This window comes from Procambarus clarkii, chromosome 29 (genome assembly GCF_040958095.1).
Source record: "Procambarus clarkii isolate CNS0578487 chromosome 29, FALCON_Pclarkii_2.0, whole genome shotgun sequence".
In the NCBI taxonomy this organism is placed as follows: domain Eukaryota; kingdom Metazoa; phylum Arthropoda; class Malacostraca; order Decapoda; family Cambaridae; genus Procambarus; species Procambarus clarkii.
The window spans coordinates 14,898,670-14,914,685 of record NC_091178.1 but is presented as its reverse complement, the minus strand read 5'-3'; the positions used below and the strand labels follow the sequence as shown (position 1 = coordinate 14,914,685).

General features: G+C 47.5%; 1 protein-coding gene across 1 annotated transcript in view; it reads left to right on the top strand.

Moving 5' to 3' along the window:
• Positions 1–239: 239 nt before the first annotated feature.
• LOC123749515 (TNF receptor-associated factor family protein DDB_G0272098) overlaps positions 240–16,016 on the top strand; it is a 35,871-nt gene continuing 20,094 nt past the window's right edge. The window contains exons 1-4 of the mRNA XM_069333526.1: positions 240–385; positions 6,732–6,873; positions 11,137–11,287; positions 13,160–13,259. Of these exons, the coding sequence (XP_069189627.1) occupies positions 6,796–6,873; positions 11,137–11,287; positions 13,160–13,259 (329 nt within the window). The 5' untranslated portion in view covers positions 240–385; positions 6,732–6,795. The remainder of the gene's footprint in view (positions 386–6,731; positions 6,874–11,136; positions 11,288–13,159; positions 13,260–16,016) is intronic.

Below are 16,016 nucleotides of genomic sequence, written 5' to 3'. Positions count from 1 at the left end.
CTTCTAGTATGCGGTCTGGTCAACAATGTGCAAAAGTTGCTTGAATGCTGAGACGCGAAGCCGAAGAGCCCAAGCTCAACCCCCGCAAACACAACTAGATGAGTACAACCCTGTGCACCCCCAGGTAAGGTAACCCCCCCCCCCCCCCCCCGTCCCCTACACGCATACTCACCCCAGGACTCACCACCCCCTGCCCCTGCTCCCGTACAGTACTCGACAGTACCTGGCGGGGGGCGGGCGGCCCAGGTAAGCAGCACACCTGCGCGCTGAGGGGAGCACCTCCACCCTCACCGCTGACTCACTTCACGGAGGGGACGCTCACTGTGCGGAAGTCATTCGCCAGCCCAAGCACACCCAGGGAGTAATGGACTTCTAGCTCAGCCAGGTGAGTGCCTCACGTCGAGTGTGTGTGTGTGTGTGTGTGTGTGCAGTGCCACGAGTCTGTCCCTCTCCCACAGTGACACCCTCTCCACCCACCCCTTCTCGCCCCCAGGCAATAATGTGCTTGGAGAGAACCTCATATCTCAAATGCCAACAATTCAAAAAGTTTATATCACAATACAGAGATTTTTTATAACCTTAGACGCTTGTCTTCAAGGTAAGTTAAGGTGTAATAGGAGTGGGAAGAGAGAAGTGGTGCGAGTGTGTTTCAAGCTGTCGCGGCCTCCTGGCGGCGGCGGCGGCGACAGCGGTGGCGGCTGGGGACATCAATGATGCATTACCTGGCGCCGTACACAGGAATGTTCACCTGTTCTCCGTTACTACACACTCCCACCTCACCCCCCCGACACTCCACCACCTTCCCCATACCACTCCCTCCTATATCACACATACCTATATTCATACATGTATGTATATACAGTGTATATATCTCGGATATTAGAATATTCGGATAGTTTGATGCGAGCGGACTGGGAGACTTGCGAGAGCATTAACCACTGGACGCGCCAAGCAATATGTTCACAATCGACGTTTAGTACTGGCCGTTCTTCGTCGCGAAAACACACACCCACACCCTCACACACACACACACACACACACACACACACACACACACACACACACACACACACACACACACACACACACACACACACACACGCACACACACCACGCCCTCACAGACATCCCCCACGCCCTCTTCCCCCCCTGTTCACCCACACTGTTCTCCTCCACGCCGGACCCCAGCAGCCTTACCCCTTGGGGTAGAGGAGTGCTGGTGTACCCTTGGGGTAGTGTTGACGGTGCCAGGCACCCGGGCAGACCCGGACGTGACCTATCTGGCCTCCGGCACTCGCCTCACACGCAGACGACGCACACACCACCACCACGACGGGTTGTGAGCGAGGGGGAGGGGTGATATTGTTAATGAATTATGTATATTAGATTGTGAGGAGTTGAGCAGGTTAGGTTGTTGATTGGCTGTGAGTAGAGGTTGTAAGTAGTGGGATTGTGAGTGAAGCGAACGTTGAGCTGTGAGTGGGGTTACGTTTGGCTTTGGTGAGGTTCAGTAGCGTACGCCTGGAATACGCCATCACAGTTTTGTTTTTCTTAAACGTTTGATCGCAGGCCAGGTGGAATATTTTGCGGGTGGGAGGGTGGAGCTAGAGAGTTAAATGACATGATTGGACTCCTTATCACCTGGGCGTATAGGGGTCAGATTCATGAAGCAGTTACGCAAGCACTTACGAACCTGTCCATCTTTTCTCAATCTTTGGCGACTTTGTTTGCAATTATTAGACAGGTAATGAGCTCCGAAGCACCAGGAGGCTGTTTATAACAATAACAACAGTTGATTGGCAAGTTTTCATGCTTGTAAACTGTTCAATAAATGTAACCAAAGTCGTCAAAGATTGTGGAAAGATGTACACGTTCGTAAGTACGTGCGTAACTGCTTCGTGAATCTGGCCCCTGTAGTTATTTGCCGGGTCATCTCTTCTGGTCTCCTGGCACTTGTTTCCCAATGCCATCACCTTGCACTTACTGGTGTTGAAGTCTATTAGCCATTTCTCGCTCCAACTCTGCAGCTTATCTAAGTCATCTTGGATTATTTTACAATCTTCAATCTGCCTCTACTCTTCTCATTAACTTTGCATCATTCGCAAACATGGGCATAAACTATTCCACTCCTGTGGTTAGGTTGTTACCGTAGCCCAGGTTATGGTAACAAGGTGGTTGTTGTTATAAGTTGGTTAGGGGGGGGGGTTGAGCACGGGGCGGGGTTGAGTGGGGTGAGTGTATAAAGTTGAATGGGAAGGGTATGGTTTGAGAAGGGTTGAGTGGAGTTGAGTACTGTGTGTGTGGGGTTGGCAGTGGGGTGGATCAGGTGTGAGTGTGGGGGAGGGGAGGGGGGTTGAGTGGGGTGTGTTGGGTTACTTCATTAGTGAGAAGGAAGACAGTGTTACATCCCCGGCAGAAACACCATATCTCTCCTTCTGTTTCTCTTGCCGTATCCCTCCCATTCTCTCTCTGTTCTTCCCTCTCTGTCCGTCTGTCTGTGTGTCTCTCTCTGTCTCTCTCTCCGTCTCTCTCTCTGTCTCTCTCTCTCTCTTTCTCTCTTTCCTCTATCTCTATATCTATATCTCATGACTTATCTCCTTCAACAGCCCATACAGCCTTAGTAAACTTTCTTCCCTACACGCATCTGACCTCAGTAAACTCCCCCTCACAACACGCATCTGACCTCAGTAAACTCCCCCTCCACTACACGCATCTGACCTCAGTAAACTCCCCCTCCACTACACCCTCAGCAACCACTTCTCCCTAAAGTTTTAACGCGGTTTACACTGCATTACGCTAACTTGGATGGCAATGTGGGATTACTTTCATACAGAGGCCAGTTGGTCTGGTAATTGTTGTGGTCTCGGACCATAAAGTTGGCGCGGGTGTGGTGGTGGGGGATGGTGGTGTGGTGTTGGTGACGGTGTGGTGGTGTGGTGGTGGGGGATGGTGGTGTGGTGGTGTGGTGGTGGTGTGGTGGTGGCTGGGAGTGTGGATTAAGGCTGGGAGTGGCCACCGTTCACTACGGTGATAGTAGCCGGAAATGAAGACTGACACTTTAATCTCTCGGGGCAGATTTGTGGCGGGTTTGGAGAGGTATGTGTGTGTGTGTGTGTGTGTGTGTGTGTGTGTGTGTGTGTGTGTGTGTGTGTGTGTGTGTGTGTGTGTGTGTGTGTGTGTGTGTGTGTGTATTCACCTAGTTGTGCTTGCGAGGATTGAGCTCTGCTCTTTCGGCCCGCCTCTCAACTTGTCAATCAATCAACTGTAGGTTGATTGTCAACCTACAAACCTAGAAGGGTGAGAAGGATAAGGAAGATGGAAGGGAGGTTAATTCTCCTAAGGAAGAGGAGGAGGAGGAAGAGGAGAAGGCGTACCACCTCCTCCTCCTCCTCCTCCTTATTAACTACCCAATCGTAACTACTCTCATCAATACAAGTCAGTAGTCATTAGGCCCCCCCGCAGGAACCAGCGCTGATTGAACCGTTAAGCTGATCATAAGGCGGTAAGCTTTAATGAAGAGAGCAAATCTTGACAGAAAACGAGGGTGTGGCATGTCACTGTCAAGCCCCGTGGTTCATCCTCACCATACTCTCACTGTATGATAAGGCTTTGACATCACTTTCACGGTAGTGATGATGACTGGTGATGTCAGGAAGTTTTGTGCCTGAATCTTATCATTCATTATTCACTAATGATGAAATAATGATGAAAAATAATAATAATAATAATAATAATAATAATAATAATAATAATAATAATAATAATAAAGAGAAAATCCACTAGAGTTGTGAGGTGTCGCGAACCTACGACATATGTATGTTTGTAATAATAAAATTAATGTTTTTATCATTTATTATTTTTATTAACGAAGGTGAGCAAGTCTTCAGAACATGTGGGCGTAAATATAATATTGAATGGCAATGATATTGAAAACAGAGAAATAAAATCTTTAAATTACCCTCAGAGGCTGACTAGGCTAATATATATCAGCTTGCTGCCCACAGCAAGTGGTGGGTATGTACCCACTTACACCCACACATCACCCACACATCATGGGAATGTGTGTGTGTACGAGAGAAATATATATGTAGTAAATATGACAATAGGAATAGGTCGGGAGTCAGTATATTAGACAACCGACCATTAGAAAGGCGGAGTCCAAGAGCTAACAGCTCGATCCTGAAGGCACAGATAGTAAATACGAATAATAAATACACACACAAACACATACACTCTCTGTCTCTCTGTCTCTCTGTCTCTCTGTCTCTCTCTCTCTCTCTCTCTCTCTCTCTCTCTCTCTCTCTCTCTCTCTCTCTCTCTCTCTCTCTCTCTCTCTCTCTCTCTCTCTCTCTCCCCTCAGTTAACTAATAAACTTGGTGGGTCCTCACTTGGAGCAGATATTACCTGCGGGTTTAAGCAAGAGTTGTATCTTGGGCTGGATCTTGTGTTGGCGAGTGTGTGCACTTGAACACGCTAATGGGCTGACTGAGCTATGTGGGTCCCTGCCATTGTGTCTGCTGAGAGGGAAATGAGGGATAGAGGGAATGAGGGAGGGAAGGATCGAGGGACGGAGAGTTATGGAAGGAGCAAGAAAGGGAGGGAGAATTATGGAGGGAGTGAGGAAGGGATTGGGATGGAGGGAGAGAGAAAGAGGGAGGGGTGTGGGATTAGGAGCGAGGAATGGATAGAGAGAAAGTTGAAAGGAGGTAGGAAGCGTTTGATGAATTGGTGAAAGGAATGATAAAGCGAGGGTTGGAGGAACAGAGGAAGGAAGAGGGGGGAAGGAGGGAGGGATGGAGGAAGGGAGGGAGGGTAGGAGGGAGGGAAGGAGGGAGGGTAGGAGGGAGGGAAGGAGGGAGGGTAGGAGGGAGGGAAGGGAGGGAGCAGAGTTGTAACTGCGTGAACAGCAAGCCGTGCTGCTCGGATGGAATTGTTCAAATATTAACCCTTTGGTTTTAATGTCAGTGTTGAGCTGCACTTCTTTTGTGTGTGTGTGTGTGTGTGTGTGTGTGTGTGTGTGTGTGTGTGTGTGTGTGTGTGTGTGTGTGTGTGTGTGTGTGTGTGTGTGTGTGTGTGCGCGCGCGTTTTCAAGAAAGCGCGTCTATACACGTGTATAATTGCGTATTTAATGATGCTACTGTTATGCTTGAACAACAGTTGCTTTTGTATAATAATGATAACAACAGACAGACAGAACACACGGTCGCAAAAACACCATAATTAATCTTGTTATCACATAAATCTATTCCCGGCTGAAGATATCAACAACTATCGCCATCACGGCTCTCAAAACCAAACCAATTTACCAAACTACACAGAAAAATAACAATGCTAACCATTTCCAAAGAACAATAAACCCTATTACCAAATCTGAATAACAAAAGGTGTCACCAATTACTAAAACAAACAGCGGACATTAGGGAGCTAAACACAAAAGCCTCCGATCAACACTGGGAGTAGCAATCTATTGAGTCTATCACGTTTCAAAAACATCAAAACGATCAACACAGGGAGAGTCGTGGTGCCATTTCTCATCTACCTACATGCAGTGGGTCCCAACTCGGGGGTCCATGGACCCCCAGTTGGGGTCCGGGGACCCCCAGTTGAGGTCCGGGGACCCCCAGTTGGGGTCCGGGGAACCCCAGTTGAGGTCCGGGGACCCCCAGTTGGGGTCCATGGAGGAATTTTAAGGGGGTCCCATGGCACTAATTCTACGTATCGTACTGTAAGAACCACTTATATGTTGGACTGAATGGTCTCCTGTTGTAACTGACATGCAGTTTTAACTAAGAATAACAATGCAGGGCTTGTTTTATTTATATATGTATGTACTGGCAGGGGGCAATACATTCATATGCACATACATATGAATGTATGTATTTGTGATTGGCAGTCACATTGATATATGTGACTGCCAAATTTTGATAGCTGGATCTGTTTTATTGCAGGGGGGGTTTCACAGGTGAGAACGTGGTTGATTGGTCCACAGGTAAAAATGTGATTGCAGGGGGCGGGACACATAGAAACATGGTTGCAGGGGGGGGGGGTACAAATGTATGTGTCGTCAGTGTGACACATGTGTCTCAGGGGTCGGCCACAGGGGTGTAGAGCCCCGGGAGCGAGACTTGTGGAAGGCGGAGTCTGCCGGCCGGACGCCTGAGAGCTCCAAGTCTTCTCTTTGGGGAGTAAACGCTCTGAATTATTAGTGAGGCGCCTGAGAAAGTCCGAGTTAACGAGACATTTCCTCGCCTGGGCGCACCAACCCGGTCCTCTCGGCTAATAGGTCGTGTTTGTTACGTTGCGGTAAGCCGACGTTACACGTGTAATCCACTGTGAAAAGTAACCGCTCATAAATATCTACGTTTTCTAAGCATATTGGATTCAGTAGGTTAGGGGGGTTGTTTGGGTTCATGTGTTGATGGGCTGGACGGTAGAGCGACGGTCTCGCGTCATGCAGGTCGGCGTTTAATCCTCGACCGGCCACCAAGTGGTTGGGCCACCATTCCATCCCCCCGTCCCATCCCAAATCCTTATCCTGATCCCTTCCAAGTGGGAAAAAGGTGGAATTTTTTACGGAATGGTAAATGAAAAGGACGGCTGACCATACACCAGTGTATTATTGCACGTAAATTCCCCCTTTTCATCTGAGAGCAGCGGGAATGCGACTCATTTCCTTGTCAACGGGTGAGCTTGGAATGACATTGTGACACGTGTCTCTCTGATCATTACAGGACGGTGTGGTTATATGAGGCCAGTTTGAGCACCTGTCACAGCTGAGGGCGTGAAGCTGCAAGCATGACCAACGTGCTGCCATCTTGGGGAGCCAGCAGACACCTCTTGCAACAGCAACTCCTCCTCCTCTCTCTCACAATGGTAAGCATTTTACTTGAAGGTAACCATCTATAATGACCTCAGCGGGACACGAAGACGCAGACTGGTGAAATTTCTCCAACATCATATATATATATATATATATATTATTGTATTTTGAATTGAGTCTTGGTGTTTAGAGCTTAGGCGGGTATGCGGTTCCATGGGTTTAATAACCCTATGGTTAAAAAAAAACATTTCCTGTTTTCTGTCGCACATTATAGCTTCTTGGGCGGGAAGTTCTTACCTCTTGTATCATGATGGATGAGGAGAGAGCGCTAAGCCAGAGTGACTACACAGCACTTGTCTCCTGTGGGAGTTACCTGGCAACTTGTATACAACTGGTTTACATTATAATCTTCTAATTTCATTATTTTAAAGATTTCGATGAGATAATCTAAGATTATCTCATTCATTATCTCAAGCTGCAGTCTACCCAACCTACTTCCTCATGTCTCAATATGATGACTTTGTCAAAGAACATTTCAAGGATTATATGTCAGTTTCCCTCATCTATAATTGAGTGCCTCCTTAGTGTACTTTCGCTTGATACCACTGTACCACAATATCTACAGTCGAGAGTAACCCTGGTACCTCTAATCTCGTACAGAAACAATGGTACGTACAAGGAAATGCTTAATCTCAGTGAACTTTCTGGTCATTTTGGGACTACGTTTCTCTTTTACCTGATTTTCAAATCTGAAGTTTCCAGTGTTTTATTGAAACATTTGTTGAGGTGACAAAATGTCCCTGAAGTCTCTCCTTCGGCAGCCATTGTAATATGAGGTCCAGTCCGGCTACTATTGTTCCATTTAGCATTGCTTCTGGTCGCCTATTGTCTCCCACCAGTGGTCCTCTAACTGGTTCTATACTCTGTAGACCATATTGTTTTTTTTTGTGTGAAACTTTTACACTTCCTTGTTGTCAAGGAAGGAAACGTCCTTGTTTTATCAGTTTCATCGCCACTGTGTTCTTCACATGGCTCAGCAACAACTTGGTTTATTCCGTAGTTTTTGCTGTTATGTCGTCTTCATGTTGCCTCTAGGCTACCCTTCTGACTCTGATGTATTTATTTCGGACTCTCCTTATTCCGAGTTCTCTGGACGCTGTGAGTGCTGACTCTTTCTCTTTCTCTCTTCCACTGTTTCTATTGAACCAAGCCTTCAGATTGCTTTTGTTTTCCACTTCCTTCGTGTGTGGGATGAACTGTCCGTCACATGTGCACATTATTGCGGGGGTAGTGTAGAGGTGGTGCACACCAGGGGTGGTGTAGAGATGGTACACACCTGGGGTGGTGTAGAGGTGGTGCACACCAGGGGTGGTGTAGAGATGGTACACACCTGGGGTGGTGTAGAGGTGGTGCACACCAGGGGTGGTGTAGAGATGGTACACACCTGGGGTGGTGTAGAGGTGGTGCACACCTAGGGTGGTGTAGAGATGGTACACACCTGGGGTGGTGTAGAGGTGGTGCACACCTAGGGTGGTGTAGAGATGGTACACACCAGGGGTGGTGTAGAGGTGGTGCACACCTAGGGTGGTGTAGAGATGGTACACACCTGGGGTGGTGTAGAGGTGGTGCACACCAGGGGTGGTGTAGAGATGGTACACACCAGGGGTGGTGTAGAGGTGGTGCACACCAGGGGTGGTGTAGAGATGGTACACACCTGGGGTGGTGTGTGGCTGTGAGAGGTGAGCCGCTAGATGTCAAATAATGAAACGACAACAAGACTCTCTCTCTCTCTCTCTCTCTCTCTCACATAACTGGCTAGGCGTGGTGTTTACCGTCACTTGTTTGCGTGTGGTTGTGTCCCTGAGTGTGTTACGCTTACCTCGCTGTGTGTGTGTGTGTGTGTGTGTGTGTGTGTGTGTGTGTGTGTGTGCAAGAACTGAATCTCAGCTCCTGGGCCCCCCACCTTAAAGCTATCGGTGCCTCTCGTGCTTAATCATATCTTATTTTACAGGTATGAATGAAAAGTGCCACTGGGCCCCCCTCTTCTTTTAGCGTGGTGTTGGGTTTTAGGGCTATCAACTTATGGAAGGTTATCAATGGATACATACATTTCTCGGAGTATATATTATATATACCATATATACCCTTTGATCTTAGTTGACAATTTCTATCCTTCTCAAACAGATGGTAAGGTGAGGATAGACATGGAAATATAGATGAACAATTTTAGCTAAAAAGGGGACAGTCAGAAATATTTCGAAGAGATTAAACACAAAAAGTTCGTATAGACAGACAGACAGACAGACAGACAGACAGACAGACAGACAGACAGACAGACAGACAGACAGACAGACAGACAGACAGACAGACAGACAGGAGGAGCGAGCCCATGTCATGAAAAAAACACTAGCGAAGGTGAGATGGGTGGCACTACAATATGTCATAAAGCCGGGCAGCCTCATACACACACACACACACACACACACACACACACACACACACACACACACACACACACACACACACACACACACACACATGGGGGGCCTCGTAGGGGCCTCGTAGGGGGCCTCGTAGCCTGGTGGATAGCGCACAGGACTCGTAATTCTGTGGCGCGGGTTCGATTCCCGCACGAGGCAGAAACAAATGAGCAAAGTTTCTTTCACACTGAATGCCCCTGTTACCTAGCAATAAATAGGTACTTGGGAGTTAGTCAGCTGTCATGGGCTGCTTCCTGGGGTGTGTGTGTGTGTTGTGTGAAAAAAAAGTAGTTAGTAAACAGTTGATTGACAGTTGAGAGGCGGGCCGAAAGAGCAAAGCTCAACCCCCGCAAACACAACTAGGTGAATACACACACACACACACACACACACACACACACACACACACACACACACACACACACACACACACACCTCTTACATTCTCTTAAACACAATGTTACCTCCCGTCAGTTAGTTTAGTTCATTTATTATGCACCCCATACCCATCCAGTGAGCGATAGTGGTAAGGGTTACAGAGGCACATAATGAGCTCAGGGACGTAACCCCACACTTCCCCTCACCCCTTCCGTTCAACACTCCCCTCACCCCTTCCGTTCAACACTCCCCTCACCCCTTCCGTTCAACACTCCCCTCACCCCTTCCCTCACCATACGTTATCTATTCAATTCTCTTTTTTAATTTCCTGTTCTTCCCTCTGACCGTATCGCCATTACTTTGCCTTTCACCTTCTTCGACCTGCTTGTGTCAAACTTATTCTCCAGCTTGAGGTGAATATATTCTCCAGTTTGAGGTGAATATATTCTCCAGGTTAGATCCATCATATTCCCCAGTTTGGACCAAGCATATTTACCAACTTGGATCGAGCATATTCCTCAGAATTTCCACATCTCACCTTATCTTATTTGTCAGCATTTCTTCCCATACTCCCCCCCCCCTCCCGGCTCTCTCCTCCTAAGAGTCACCTAGCATTCATCCTAATCATTCCCAGCCTCCAGCCCTCGTAGGGAATCATCCCCCACCCTCCTCTCACCCCCCACCCCTCCCTACGCCCCCCTTCACCACACATCCTCCCCCACCCCCTCTCTAGACCCCCCTCCTCCACTCCTACCTAGGTCCCCTCCCCCCACTCCTACCTAGGCCCCCCTCCCTGCAAACACCCCTCCCTCAACACCCCCTCCCCCACGGCCGCCTCAGCACTCCCTGGAGGCTGAGTGAGGTGGTGGATGGTCTCCCAGGTGAGCATCAGTAGGCAGAGGAAGGTAGTAAGAGGGGCGTAAAGTTGCGTAATGTGTGTGTGTGTGTGTGTACTCACCTAATTGTGCTTGCGGGGGTTGAGCTCTGGCTCTTTGGTCCCGCCTCCCAACCGTCAATCAACTGGTGTACAGATTCCTGAGCCTACTGGGATCTATCATATCTACATTTGAAACTGTGTATGGAGTCAGCCTCCACCACATCACTTCACTGTGTGTGTGTGTGTGTGTGTGTGTGTGTGTGTGTGTGTGTGTGTGTGTGTGTGTGTGTGTGTGTGTGTGTGTGTGTGTGTGTGTGTGTGTGTGTGTAGCATGGTTGAGGCCCCCCACCTCCCAACACAGTACACAAAGTATTACACACGCCATCCTAAGATCAGACGAAGAACCCCCAGGAACCACTGTCTAAAGGAACTCCTCGAGCTTCTAAAAAACTGACCACCAGACAGAAAAAGTTTCTCTACTGCCATTAAACTTTCCTTAACAGGATCAAAATGTACACGGAATTATTGACAAGTGATGATGATAAAAGTGGTTAATATCCCCCCTCTTCCTCCTCCTGCAGGGTGTGGGATGGGCGGAGGTGTCGCTGCTCCATGAAGGGGTCTCTGGAGGCGCCACCTGGAGGTTTTCTCTGCTACCCTCGGAGTCGCCCCTCACTTGGGACGAGGCGCGGGCCGCCTGCGAGGCGCTACCCAGCTCCATGCTGGCCAGAGGTGAGCTACGCGGTCACTTAAGTCTCCACTTACGAGTGCTCTCTATATACCTTTTATCTCAGTCGTGGTGGCGGCTCACTTAACTCTTCGTCAGTCTCTAAGAGCACAGAGAGGTCGTCTATATAAATATTCAGAGTCTGTCTCACTCACTCTTACTGGCTTACGAGACACAGTCGTCATCACTATGTCTCACTCTTAACTTCTCACTGCTACTCGGCAACCATTTAAAACATCATTATCTCCTCAACCCCCCCCCCCCTTCTTATTAAAATTTAATTAAATTAATTGAATTAAAAAAAATTCACTACACACTACCCCCACATCACTGTAAAACTAGTGATAGGGATAGTGCAACTCTACCATCTGAACTTACGTTTTGCCTCATTAACATCTGAATACACCATTTTTGTTTATTAACACATTAGGTACATCTGCATTTGTGCAGCTACCCTAGACTATATGAAGGGGGAGTACAGTGTGTCAAAAAGCTAGCTACGTGGTGCTAAAAAATCCCCATCACACAGGATGGTTAGTCATACAGAGACACGTGATAAGCGGTCTGCACTGGCAGACTCTGGGTGCATTATACACCAATATTTTAACAAATGTTCAAAATCTACGGACTTGGGGCAGAACATTTCATATACACTGGCTTTGTTAAATGGGGTGCATAGGGGCCAAACACCCTTCCACAGGGGGGCATGGGAGGGGAGGATCGACCCCGAACCCCCTGTAACACACTCCATGCATTCACCTGTAATCTTACGAAGCCTAATGAGGCTAGCCCCAAACGTCAGGCCTCCAGCCCCGGACAGACACACACATGTGCTACTTTACAAAGAGAAGGTAATGGCAGGTAGATCAGAGTTGCCATAATGAGAGAAGATAATATTCATCTCAAGAAAACAAAGAGATGGCAGAGAAGAGAGCATTGTCAATACTTGCTCTGCGCTACGGGCTTACACTCTGCTACTTCACTCCCTCCATCCCCCCTCCCTCACGCTGCTCCCTCTATCCCTCCATCCCTCCGTCCCCTCCCTCACGCTGCTCCCTCCATTTGTTAACTACTCTGATACTGAAAAAAATTCTTTCTAATGTCTTTGTGGCTCATTTGGGTACTCAGTTTCCACCTGTGTCCCCTTGTTCGTGTCCCACCCGTGCTAAAGAATTTGTCTTTGTCCATCCTGTCAATTCCCCATCAGAATTTTGTAGGTGGTTACCAAGTCTCCCCTTACTCTTTTGTCTTCCAGGGACGTGAGTTTCAGCTTCTTTAGCCTTTCCTCGTAGCTCAAATCTCTCAGTTCCGGTGTGTGTGTGTGTGTGTGTGTGTGTGTGTGTGTGTGTGTGTGTGTGTGTGTGTGTGTGTGTGTGTGTGTATGTGTGTGTGTGTGTGTGTATGTGTGTGTGTGTGTGTGTGTGTGTGTGTGTGTGTGTGTGTGTGTGTGTGTGCGTGTGTGTGTGTGTGTGTGTGTGTGTGTGCGTGTGTGTGTGTGTGTGTGTGTGTGTGTGTGTGTGTGTGTGTGTGTGTGTGTGTGTGTGTGTGTGTACTCACCTAGTTGTACTCACCTAGTTGTGCTTACTGGGGTTGAGCTCTGGCTCTTTGGTCCCGCCTCTCAACTATCAATCAACAGGTGTACAGGTTCCTGAGCCTATTGGGCTCTATCATATCTACACTTGAAACTGTGTATGGAGTCAGAAACTGTGTGTGTGTGTGTGTGTGTGTGTGTGTGTGTGTGTGTGTGTGTGTGTGTGTGTGTGTGTGTGTGTGTGTGTGTGTGTGTGTGTGAATGAGTGCGTGCATAAGCATTATAACAGCATGGGCCTGATTTCAATATACATCTATTCCCCTCTGGACTACCTGACAACTGCTAGTGGACGAGTGGGAAGCGGAGGCGGCGCTGGAGGAGTACCTCGAGGCCGTCCACTTCGCAGAGGCCGTGTGGCTCGCCAACAGACAGACTCTCCCTGAAGTGTGAGTTAATAACTTGAGCTTTCCTGTACTCTTCTTGAGTCTCCAGACAAGTCCACACTCTCCTGCCCAGGCCGACGTCAGTCACCCCAATACTGAGGTGACATCTCTTTCTCTCTCTCTCTCTCTCTCTCTCTCTCTCTCTCTCTCTCTCTCTCTCTCTCTCTCTCTCTCTCTCTCTCTCTCTTGCAGATAAAGATATTGTTTGCATTAATGATTGCGTTATAACCCTATTTATGCTATAGTGTTCTTCAGATAATTTTAAACAAAATTATCTCAATTATATGATAACTGCACACGCTTCATCCCTGATTATTTCATTTGGGTTACTTCTAAGAATAGGTGTCCAAGGTCATGGGTAAAAGTCACAAGGTCAGGTCACAGGGCAAGGTCACAGGGCAGAGTTATAAGGTAAGGACAAGACAAGATCACAAAGCAAGTTCGTAAGGCAAGGTCTGAGGGCAAGTTCATTCAGGACAAGTACACAATAAAAACTAAATAAATAAAACAATAAACAACGAACAGAAAATAGTGTACTAACCTCCCTCTCGATCCGAACCTAACATGTGTGTACCACGCATAGAAAACGTGTATATTTGTGAGCCGCGAAGAAGGTCCTCTTTATTTTCCCGTTCGCGATTTGGGCATCAAAATGCGGGGGGTATTGTATATTGACACGCTGCCCACCCTCGGCCGCGTTTGGCCCGCTGCCATCATCTGTCTCTATCCTGGCCTCACTCATCAAGGTGCCGACGATTATTGCTGCTCCCCGTTACTGTGCACCAGCTCAGTCTTGTGTATTGATCACAGGGCAAATGGTTTGAGTGAGTAATGGCTGGGTTTGAGTGAGTAATGTCACGGGCGTGGAGTAGATGAGTATATAGGTACGTGCGTGTGTGTGTGTGTGTGTGTGTGTGTGTGTGTGCTCCCCCTTGTTGTGTCTACGAGATGCCAGCTATATATAAATATATATATATATATATATATATATATATATATATATATATATATATATATATATATATATATATATATATATATATAGGGGGAAGGGGGTGGTAGGAGAAAAGCACACAGAAACTGTATTGGAGGGGATCTAAACATTCCCTCTAATGCGTTATGCGTGATTTCCTCCGAGGCTATGGGTCCCCCTTCTTCCAGCTAGAGGTGGTACTCCCTTCCATTATATATCTAAAAAAAAAAATATATATATATATATATATATATATATATATATATATATATATATATATATATATATATATATATATATATATATATATATATATATATATATATATATATATATATAGGGCTTCGAATCCTTCAGGGGTGAGGAGTTTTCGGCTACAACGTTTCATTCCTCCCTTTGCCATCTTCAGTTAAAGAATGAATACATTATGTATTCATTGGGTAATGCATTGGGTAAGGCCAATCATTGGGTAAATCTATGTCAAGTATGGAGACTTCGATAGAGACATCATTATCCGATGATGTTTTGTGAGGTCTGGGTCTGAGTGTGAGCAAGGATAGGAGGTGAGTACCTGGCTGGGAGATTCCCTTCACACGAAATGATATCATTCGTTTGTGAATAATTTCTTCCAATGTAGTCGTGGACATTAGGCCAGGCCGGAGATAGCACCCATGAACTTTAGCTCGATCTTAAAGACCTCCTGAAATCTCCCGTTGATTTCTCCGCAGACGTCACTGTCGCTTCCTGAGAGGAAGCTTACATCTTCTCTTAGGCTAATATCTTGGTCCCTTGCTGCTGATTTTCGTATTATATGAAGGCTCAGTAGTGTTGACTGTTCTTGAGTCTCTGTCATATCCAGACTGCCTCTCCGCTTCTCTTCGGAGTCTACTGTACATCTTCCTGACTTCCTTGTCCACCTGGCCGTCATGAAGGAACCCTCCGTGCTCACGTAGTATGCAACTCTGTAATCCCCTTTTCATCTGGTGTATTTGTGTATGTGTAAGGTGTGTTTGGATGCACGTTTGCATACATGCACGTGCAGTCATGTGCTTTCATGCACACGCCTGGGGGGGGGGGGGGGTCGCTCTAATGAAGGGAACATGTACACTAGAGTATTATTTACACTTTCCAAAGGCACTAAAGCCCACCACCGGAGCACTCAGAATAAGAGTGCCTTATTAACTGACCCCGGAGGTGTGGGGTGAAAGGGGGGAATATGTGAGAATATGTGGGAATATGTGGGAGTCTCCATCCCCTCTCCACCCACCAATCCCAATCCCCTCAAAATCCACCCCTCCCCCTTCACTCTTAAACTCCCCCACCACAGGCCTGTGTGTGCCACACTTGACATTGATTTCAGGCACCGTGGCACTCCACCACATCACTGTTCCCGGTGATGCTGCTGCTGCCCGCGACACCCGTCTCGGGGTCACATGTAAAATACATTACATTAGTAATTTATAGGATGTGACGTCACGGCTGACGAACTCACACTTCCAGGGCCGCAACCTCAGGCAGGCACCCCAGCTGAGTGTGTGTGTGTGTGTGTGTGTGTGTGTGTGTGTGTGTGTGTGTGTGTGTGTGTGTGTGTGTGTGTGTGTGTGTGTGTGTGTGTGTGTTTACTAGTTGTGTTTTTACGGGGGTTGAGCTTTGCTCTTTCGGCCCGCCTCTCAACTGTCAATCAACTGTTTACTAACTACTTTTTTTTTTTTTTTCCACACCACACACACACACACACCCCAGGAAGCAGCCCGTGACAGCTGACTAACTCCCAGGTACCTATTTAC